Source organism: Aotus nancymaae, unplaced genomic scaffold (genome assembly GCF_030222135.1).
Source record: "Aotus nancymaae isolate 86718 unplaced genomic scaffold, 86718_ANA_hifiasm-v0.15.2.pri h1tg000014l, whole genome shotgun sequence".
NCBI classification, from domain to species: Eukaryota; Metazoa; Chordata; class Mammalia; order Primates; family Aotidae; genus Aotus; species Aotus nancymaae.
In genome coordinates this window covers 50,383,569-50,393,460 of record NW_026988425.1, presented here as the reverse complement: position 1 = coordinate 50,393,460, position 9,892 = coordinate 50,383,569, and the positions used below count along the sequence as shown (strand labels likewise).

General features: G+C 42.8%; 1 protein-coding gene across 1 annotated transcript in view; it reads left to right on the top strand.

Annotated features, from left to right (window-relative positions):
- Positions 1-2,805: 2,805 nt before the first annotated feature.
- Positions 2,806-9,892, top strand: part of ANKRD55 (ankyrin repeat domain 55) — a 133,917-nt gene continuing 126,830 nt past the window's right edge. The window contains exons 1-2 of the mRNA XM_064375988.1: positions 2,806-2,877; positions 3,169-3,259. Coding sequence (XP_064232058.1) covers positions 3,202-3,259 — 58 coding nt within the window. The 5' untranslated portion in view covers positions 2,806-2,877; positions 3,169-3,201. The remainder of the gene's footprint in view (positions 2,878-3,168; positions 3,260-9,892) is intronic.

Below are 9,892 nucleotides of genomic sequence, written 5' to 3'. Positions count from 1 at the left end.
CGCTGTACACTGCTGCTTCAGTCAAAGTTGCTGTCTCCACTACGGGCTCACCTTTGAATTCTTTCCTGGGCAAAGCCAAGAACCCTTGAGGCTAAGTCCCAATCTGGGGGCTCACCTGTTCTGCATCAACTCATCCTAATCACACACCTAACAAGAGACAAACTCAAGCTCATGCCCTTTCCACTCTCTTTGACTGCCTTTCTTCAAAATGAGTCCAAAGCAACCTTTTACAAACAGGAAAATATCTGTATATTTTAATTTGGTTTTGTAATCATTTTAGAAACTTTGCATTTATTATGAGAGTTCCTCTTTTGTATTAGTTTCCTGAAGCCATTGTAACAAATTACCACAAGCTTCGTGGCTCAAAACAACAGAAATGTATTCTCTCACAGTTCTGGAGACTAGAATTTTGAACTCAAGATGTCAACAGGACCTCCTCACTCTGAAGCCTCTAGGAAATAGCCTGTTCCATACGTCTTCCAGTTTCTGGTGGCTGCAAGTGTTCCTTGGCTTGTGGCTGCATCATTCCCCTCTCCTGTGGCCACGTGGCCTCCTCGTCTTCTCTCTGTGTGTCTCTTATAAGGACACTTGTGGTTGGATATAGGGCCAACCAGTATAATGCAGGATGATTTCAACTTGAGACCCTTAACTCAATTACATCTGTAAAGAGTCCTTTTCCAAATAAGGCCATATTCACAGGTTCTGAGGACTAGAATGAGGACATACCTTTTTGTGGGCCCTTTTACAAACCATTCAGCCCTCTATCCCCTTCCACGAGCTGCAGCCTGGAAACTCTCCCCAGGTAGCAAGCTAGGGACTCACGCTGGCCTCATTTGTTTATCTTCTCTCAAAGATCACTGTCCCATGCTTCCTGGTTTCTGAAAACTGCTCTACATATTTTGCCCAATTTTCCAGTTGCTTAAAGAAGAGGGGTGAATATAGTCCCTATTACTCCAGCATGGCTAGGAGCAGAAGTTGCACCCACGAGCGTAAGCTCATTGAGCATGAGCACATTTTCTGTCTTGTCTCTGCAGTGCCTGTAGAAATGAATAAACAAATGAATGAAAGAGAAGTTCATCTAAACCCTTTGTTTTTCTCTTGTTTGGGACTGAATGGCAAAAACCCCTTTTACCTCCATCAGCCAGATGAGCTTGAGCCATTTCTCCTTAGCTGAGGATCTGCTAGTGTAATTCTCAGCTTCCTCCTCAATTCACTCTCAGCCCCTCAGTCTGGCTTTCATGGTTAATGCAAGAAACTGGTGTTGGGAAATTGAAGAGATTTACCTAAGGAGTACATTTTGGGTAATGATTTGTAAGTCATAGGTTCTGCCTGTGTTTTTAAATTTAAAAAAACGCAGGGCATGTTGAGGGGAGGGGCTGACATGGGAAAGGAGAGTGAATAGTAGTATTTTTGAGTGAGTAGCAGTATTGTCACAGAGAAGAGAGGCCCCCCGATTTGTTGATGGAAAATTAATGATAGGCACTGAAAAAATATGAGGCAGGAGAAAAATAGGCCGAGCGCAGTGGGTGGCTCATACCTGTAATCCCAGCACTTTGGAAAGCTGAGGCAGGTGGATCACAAGGTCAGGAATTCGAGACAAGCCTGGCCGATATGGTGAAACCCTGTCTCTACTAAAAATACAAAACTTAGCTGGGCGTGGTGGCGGGCACCTATAGTCCCAGCTACTCAGGAGACTGAGGCAGGAGAATCACTTGAACCCAGGAAGCAGAGGTTGCCGTGAGCTGAGATTGCGCCACTGCACTCCAGCCCCTGGCAACAGAGCAAAACTCCATATCAAAAAAAAAAAAAAAGAAAAGTAAAGTAAGGAGCCTGCCTATCAAAGAACAGAAATTATACACTAGATTAGTCCATATCAAAACAAAGGTGGCCATATATAGAGAAAAATTATTTCTGTTTTTATTTCCACAATTACACACTAATTAATTTAAAAAGAAAACAGTTATTACCACTATCAATAGCATTTATGAGACCATCTACTATATGACTGTTTGACTTATCCAAAAATCTGGTTGTGCCTAGAATGTAGAGCTTTGTTTGAGTTTATTATATCAAATATAAGATTATCATATACTGGTTATAACAAGTCAAAAATACAGAGATTGATACAGAACAAGTTAGAAATCTCCTACTTTAATCACATTTGCCTGAGGTAACCAGTATTAGCAGTTTAGTGTGTATCTTTCTACATCTTTTTCAGTGTTCCTCTGAATATATAAACATAATAATGTATACAGTGAGTGGCTTCTGGTTTTATTAAAATGTGAACAAATGAAATATATCACTTGCTTGTTTCATTTAACAATAAATTAGTGACATCTCATCAGATAAAAACACATAGATTTATTTCAGATTTTTAAATCTAGAATACAAATTTACTATCATTTACTTAACCACTCCCTGAATGAGGTACATTTCAGATTTCACCACATGTAATGCTTCAATAAACACACTCGTGACTGCGGACTGTTTAATTTTATCGCCACAGACACTCAAGCCTTGAAATGTCAATTTTCAAATGACACCTTTCCCCATCCTCCCTGTCAATTGGAGAACGGAGCTGAAAGGGGAGTGAAGAAGACTGCCAACATGGATAATCACTCCGCACAGCACATGGCCAGCAGCCTTCTGCTACAATATTTACGTCGTATTCCATTGAGATGGCACTGTCTGATCACATGACCCAAATGCAGTTCTCACTCCGCCAAGAGCACAGCCGAATGCAAACTGCATTGGCAGCTTTGCACATGCTCTGTCTGGCCCTGTGAATCCTCACTCACCCATTCAGGTTTCTGTTGGTTTAAAGCGACATTCCAGCTACTGAAGCTCCGTGACCTGCGGTGTTTTCCCAGATCCAAGGCAGGTGGCCCCAACAATTACCGTTTTTTTAGAGTTTGAGCAATTGTGTTTGTTTATTTGGGGGTGGAGCGTGTATTATACCCAAGTACAGCTGATGAATGAGACTATAGAGTAACTCTTTTCCTAGCAGGTATTTACAGGAGTAACATATACCTATTTTCATCACTTGCCTTGACAACAACCTGCAGCTCTGATGCACCTTTAATCCTGAAACAGAGGTCTTGGCAAATGATGCTGCATCTGACTGCCGCGTTGACTGTAATGTTTGAGACGGTGTTTTCTACTCTCTAGAGACCTGGATGCTTTTTGCCATACTGATGGTAAATGATGAGACAGGCTACCATGGATTTCAGCACCCCTTCTGTGTTTGATCAGCAAAGAGGTAAAATGCTGCTTTAACACATTCTTCAGTTGTTAGCATCCTTAGTCCCATGGTATGGATTTACAGTTGTAAGGAGAGAAAGAGGTGTGTGTGTGTGTGTGTGTGTGTGTGTGTGTGTGCGCGCGCGCATGAGTATTTGTTATATAGGATGTGGAAAGAGGATTTCACTAGAAAACGAACCTGTTCAAAATGTTCACTTCTAGTTTGATAAGCATCTGAAACAGAAAAATAAGCTTATGATTTGTCTGCTTCATTGAAGTATTCCTACCTTCAAATTTTAAAAATTGGATTCCAAGCACAACAACTATTTTAGATAGTGTCATCTTTATTCTGTTTTTACCAAATCTTTTTTAAAAATTAGAGTAAGCAACGTAAGAACACATCACGTGTTTTTATCAGGCTATTAGCTCAGCATCTCTTTGCTATATCTTCATAAGCATTTTTCCATTCCTTTCAGGAATAGATGCTGCCTGTATTCATGTCGGGTTGATATGTTATCTCATCCAAGGTTGTGTAATGACACATCCCTATGCCATTATTTTCAATGACAAGGTCTATCTTCCTTCCTCATAATTTCTGGAGTGGAGGTAATTTTCCACATCAAAATGTTGCTGTGAAATCAACTCATCCTTATAATATCATGTATTTGGCCAGATGGTCTATGTGTATATATTCACATATGCAGTGTGTTTATATACATCTGCATGTAATACTTATGTGTAATTGTAAATCTTTTTTTAGTATGAACATGAAATTTCCATTTTGTAAACATAATAAATATTTTTAGAATCTTTTTTAGATATCTAATATTTAAACCCTTTTCTACAGTCTCTGAATATTCTTTAAGACCCTAAGTTCCTTTGGTGATTTTACCTGTTTTGGTTACAACATGAAATGGTGGTTTGAGAAAGCCTCATTAAGAAAATTTACGGCTTCATTCTTTTTCCCTTTTCCTGCTCTAGGCCAGAGCATGTGATGGCCTCAAGCTACATCTGGCTTTGTGGGTGAATTATTTAGCCCAGTGGGTTTCTCCAAAAATAAATTTATATTTAGATTCCTAAGTTAGCTAATGTATATAGAGCGTTCTCCAGGTCTTAGCTCATTTTGAATTTTGTGTGTGTCTGTGTGTGTGCCTTCAGAACGTGCCAGCTCACACCGTGTTTGAATCTTAACACCATAGAGAAAGGGGTTGTCACAGCTGTGCCCACCACCATCCTCTCCTCCTGGTACATTTTATATCACTGATGGCAGTCAATAAAAGTGAAAATCTGCCTAGAACCAAACAGCTCACACTGGCTAAAAAAATGATGTTGCTGAGCCACGAAACACACAATGGGTTTATTTTTGAAGACTAATTGGAGGGAGCTGGGACTGACTGCAGGAGAACTAGCCCTTCGTAATGAATTTATGTGTTCCAGTGTTGTACCTTCTAACAGGATTGAGCCCCAAACATAGTTAAATATAGATTGATTTTCTTATAACGCCTTTCATGTGCACACTTTACAGCAATTCCTCCACCTGGATCTGATTCTCCCCTATGAAAGTTAACCCTTTCCCTGCTATCTTTATCTCTATTTCTCAATTCTTTCTCTCTTTCTAGAGGTTTTATCATATAGTGGAAAGAGCATGGGATTTTAAATCTTATAGATAAGGTCAGAAAGGCAGATCAGCTACTTCTTAGCTGTTTGATCTTGGCAAGTTACCTAACCTCTCTGTGCCTTAGTTTCCCCAGGAATATAATGAAGGAAATGATGCTACCTAGCAGGGTTGTAGTGAGGATCTAAAATGACCTATAAAAAGCAGCTGTCAGCAATTCCTGATGTTCACTAAGTATTTTTCCATTTGGGCTGCAGCTGTTATTATTATTGCTGTTGTTATCATCCCCTTGGACTGGGAATTTCTGAAGTGCAAAAGACTACTCATCTCTCTATCTTCAGCTTGAATGTAGCAGTCCTCTGATCAAATAAGGGCTTAGTGCTGGGTGACTAAATTACATTAATTTTTTGTTTCAGAACCCTAGGATACCATTTATAGCAAGCCCTAGAATAATAATTAACTAAATGATTCCTGAATAGTTTTATTACCTCATGAATCCTTCCTCCTTCTTAAAAGCATGAAAGACCATGAGAAGTTTAGACCATTATACAGATTTTAAATATTAGGCCAGCTGCCGTGGCTCACGCCTGTAATCCTAACACTTTGGGAGGCTGAGGTAAGTGAATTGCTTGAGCTCAGGAGTTCGAGATCAGCCTGGGCAACACGGTGAAACCCCATATCTACTAAAACACACAAAAAAATTACCCGGGCCTGGTGGCATGCGCCTGTAATCCCAGCTACTCAGGAGGCTGAGGCAGGAGAATTGCTTGAACCCGGGAGGCAGAGGTTGCAGTGAGCCGAGATCACGCCACTGCACTCCAGCCTGGGCGACAGAGCAAGACTCCATCTCAAAATATATTTATGTACATATATATGTATATAATATAGTTGGACAAACCAAAGAGAAGTGGCTTTCTCGGGAAAAGTTGAGCATGGGGCTTTAGTTGAGGGTCTTTCATGAATCATTACTATCTGGAGAATTGAACCCTAGCAGCACTGGCTTCACATGCAGATGCAGACAGAAGACATTGCGTCTGGAAGAACCTTAGCAGTCAGGTAACCTGCTAGTTCTCACATTGACTGTACTTAAGAATCATCTGAAGAGATTCTGCAAATGCTGATACTTGAATCCCCCCCAGGGAGATTCCAGGTTAATTGCAGTAAGATATGGCCTAACCAACACTCCTCGGGAGGTTCTAATGGACGGCAAAGGTTGAGAACCAGTCATCCAACCTACCCCACTTCCACATTTCAGATGGGGAAACTAAAGCACAGAGAGGTTCAAGGTTGAGTCCCTCCTAATCATAATAATAACACCCCACCAAATAGCAACAGTGGGGACTGAGGCCCAGGTGTTCATCCATACAGCTGAGCAATAGGAAGCCTACTGTGTGTGGGCAATCCCTGGCCTAGCACTAACTCTGGTTCATGGTTGCCCAGAGAATGGTGGAAGGATGCATAATGACCTTCAGGGCTCCAACGAGGTGGGATTGGTAAGCCTGAATCCCTCCAGCTGCATTTTTCTGCATTTCTCTTTAGCTAGAGGTAACGAGGCATGCCAGGTCTTGCTGACAGATGGTCATTTGCTCAAGTCCTGTCTCTGCCCTCTTCCTAGTCGCATAAACTTGCACAAACTAGTTGATCTCCACTGGCTTCTGTCTCCTTGACCATAAATGTGGATAATACTATATTAAATCTTCACAGAGCTGCCGGGAGGCCTAATGATCAGATTATCCTACCGGGTGCTGCGTCTCTGGCTTGCTTTGTACAGCTGTGAGGGAGGAAGCCTGGGTCTTTGGAGCTCTCCACTCTCTTTTGTGCTTTTAGCTTTCACCATAGCAACATCTCTTCTGGACCCACGTGTTCTTCCTGGCTGTGTTCCCTCTCAAAGCCCACACACGCAGGAAGCGACCTGTAGTAAAGTCATTTACTACAGAACACAGAGGTTCCTGCTAAAGTCTACGTATTATGTAACTGAAGATACCTGCATTTTAAGCTTGGTCGTGACTTGTGCAAAGACGAGTTCTGCTGCACCTGAAAGAATCCCAAGCCTCAGAGAGAAAACGGGAAAAGAAAGGGGGGTGGGGATGGCAGGTAGCCTCAGGGCTTTACCCACTGCTCTGTGTTGTTGAGGGTGAGGAGGGCCTGGCCCTGCCAGGGAAGGTGGGTAAACGTGCCTGGCGAGGCTGAGTGTGTTTGCACGCACCTGTGTGGGCTGTGGACCACCCTCTCTCACAGGTCGTTTCTCTTGTTGAATTGCTGGAGAAGGAGAGGAAGGGCTTTGTCTTCCAGCCCAGATTCATATAGTGTGTGAATGTCTCTGGGCTGCTGTAACCAATTACCACGAGCTGGGTAACTTAACACAAGAGAAATTTATCCTCTCACAGTTCTGGAGGCCAAAATCAAGATGTCAGCAGGAGGCCTATTCCTAGAGCCTTTAGGAAAGAATCTTCCCTGGTCCTTCCAGCCTCGGAGGCTGTGGCCTCATCACTCGGGTATCTGCCACCATATTCACTTGGTCTTATCTGTGTGCATCGCTGCTCTGTGTGCCTGTCTCAAAGTTCCTCTGCCTCTCTTTTTTTTTGAGATGGAGTTTCACTCTCATTGCCCAGGCCAGAGTGCAATGGCACCATGTTGGCTCACTGCAACCTCCGCCTCCCAGGTTCAAATGATTCTTCTGCCTCAGCCTCCTGAGTAGGTGAGATTACAGGCACCTGCCACCCTGCCCAGCTAATTTTTTTTCTTTTTTTGTATTTTTAGTAAAGACAGGATTTTACCATGTTGGTCAGGCTGGTCTTGAACTCTTGACTTCGTGATCCGCCCACCTCGACCTCCCAAAGTGCTGGGATTACAGGCGTAAGCCACCACACCCAGCCCTCTGCCTCTCTTATAAAGAAGGAGACCACCCAGATAATCCAGGATAAACTCCTCATCTCAAAGTCCTTGACTAAATCACATCTTTTAAGATATAAGGTCATGGCAGGGTGACAGAGTGAAACTTCGTCCCAAAAAAAAAAAAAAAAGATACAAGGTCATAGTCACTCTCTTGCCACATAAGGGAATAGCCTCAGGTTCCAGGATTAGAGATTAGAACATATCTTTAGGGCCATGATTCAACCCATTGCAGGGAGTGAGAAGAGATCAGATCCCAGAAAGCATGCAACATTGTGACTCAGTTTTTGGTAAAAATCCATTCTCATTTAAGAGAATTAGAAGAAAAATTAGTAAATAAGAGGTGGGGTCAGGGGAAGGAGCATCTGTTTGGTGCAGACTCTGTGCAGGGCTTTACATGGATACATATTGACAAGAGGCAATGTTTATGGAGCATTTAGCAGAACCAGGCTCTGTCCTAAGGACTGCACACAGACTAGCTCATAAAATCCTCATAGCACCTTCAGAGTATGACCCCCTTTTATCGATGGGGAAATTCAAAAAGTTTATGACCCACCCAACGTTACCACAAAGTAAAACAGCAAAGCTAGGATTCCAGGCTAAACCTGTTTCACTTCAAAATCCATGTACTTTCTACTGCAGAATGTCTCTTCCTTGGCCAGCAATAGGGTTTAATGAAAAAATAAGATGTCAATGAAAAATCAAATTAATGAAACATTTATTTTCACAATCAAGCTGTTATTCCATTGTGTTGTGGATTTTTAAAGCTCCCACACACAGATGTGCAGGTTTTAAATCCAACTGCTCATCTAAAATGGGAATGCTAGACAAAAAGTTCTGTGCTTTGCTGAAAAAGCAAAAGATAAAAATCTGGCATGACAACCAGATGCCTCCAAAGGAAGAATAAGCAAATTTTGAATGGTGTTTTGGGCAAAGGAGTCCTCTCGAAGGAGATTTGGAATGCAAGCATAGGAGATAAGGAAGGCAAGGGAATGATTTGGGCTCAGTTGCTGAGTTCAGGCTCAGAGACCTTGAATGAGAGCCTGGAATAAACCCAGGAACATTGAGGAGAATTCTGTGATTGGTTTTCAGATTGACAGTCCAGATAAATCAAGACTAGCTGGCTAACCAGCACTGGTTTAGAAGCAGATTATCTGTTGCCTTTGAGAAAATGTTTAGCCTTCTCCTTTTCTTGGTCAAGAACAAGGAGCAGAGGGAAAGCGAGATGGGAGAAGAATTTTTTTTCCACTGTTCTTGACACTCCTGAACAAGTATAGGCAAGCATGTTTGTTTCAGTGTTAGTTTTGGGTTTTTTTGGTGGTTGGTTTTTTTTTTTTTTTTTTTGACTTCTTTGTTTGTTTGTTTTTGAGACGGAGTCTCACTCTGTTGCCCAGGCTGGAGTGCAATGGCACAATCTAGGCTAACTGCAAGTTCCGCCTCCTGGGTTCAAGCGATTCTCCTGCCTCAGCCTCCTGAGTAGCTGTAATTACCGTTACCCACCATCATGACCGGCTAATTTTTGTATTTTTGTAGAGATGAGGTTTCACCTTTTGTCCAGGCTGGTCTTAAACTCCTGACCTCAGGTGATCCGCCCAACTCAGCCTCCAAAGGTGTGAGCCACTGTGCCCAGCCTGTTTCAGTTTTCTTGATCATTCCTGAATAAGTCTAGGCAAGTGTGCTTGACCCCCACCTTTCTCTGCCCCCTTCTTTGCAATGCTGCCTTCTTCCAACCATCTAACTCCTGGGAAAGTGTGTGACAGACCAATCCATTCTGGAGTGTGTTGTGGCCTCCGTCTGTTACCCCCTGGGACAGGCTGTGCCCCCAGTAACCTGAGCATCACTTTCCTTCCACCCTCCATGGCTCTTCTTATGGACTCTACAGTAGGAAGCCCATGGCTGAGGTTATCCAAACAATTACCCTTCATAGACATAAGTATTCTTCACCACAGGACCACCCGACTGTCCTGGGTTGGGCGGGTGGTGGGGGAAGGCCTCTTGCCAGAGTATGCGTCCCAAGAGGGAAAACTCTAGAGTGATATCCAGAGGGAACAGAGACTCACTTGGGCAACCACATCTGAATCAACCCTGATGTTTCCCACAACTCACTGGATCAGCTTCAGGAGGCTCTCCCTCTGCTCAGCCTCC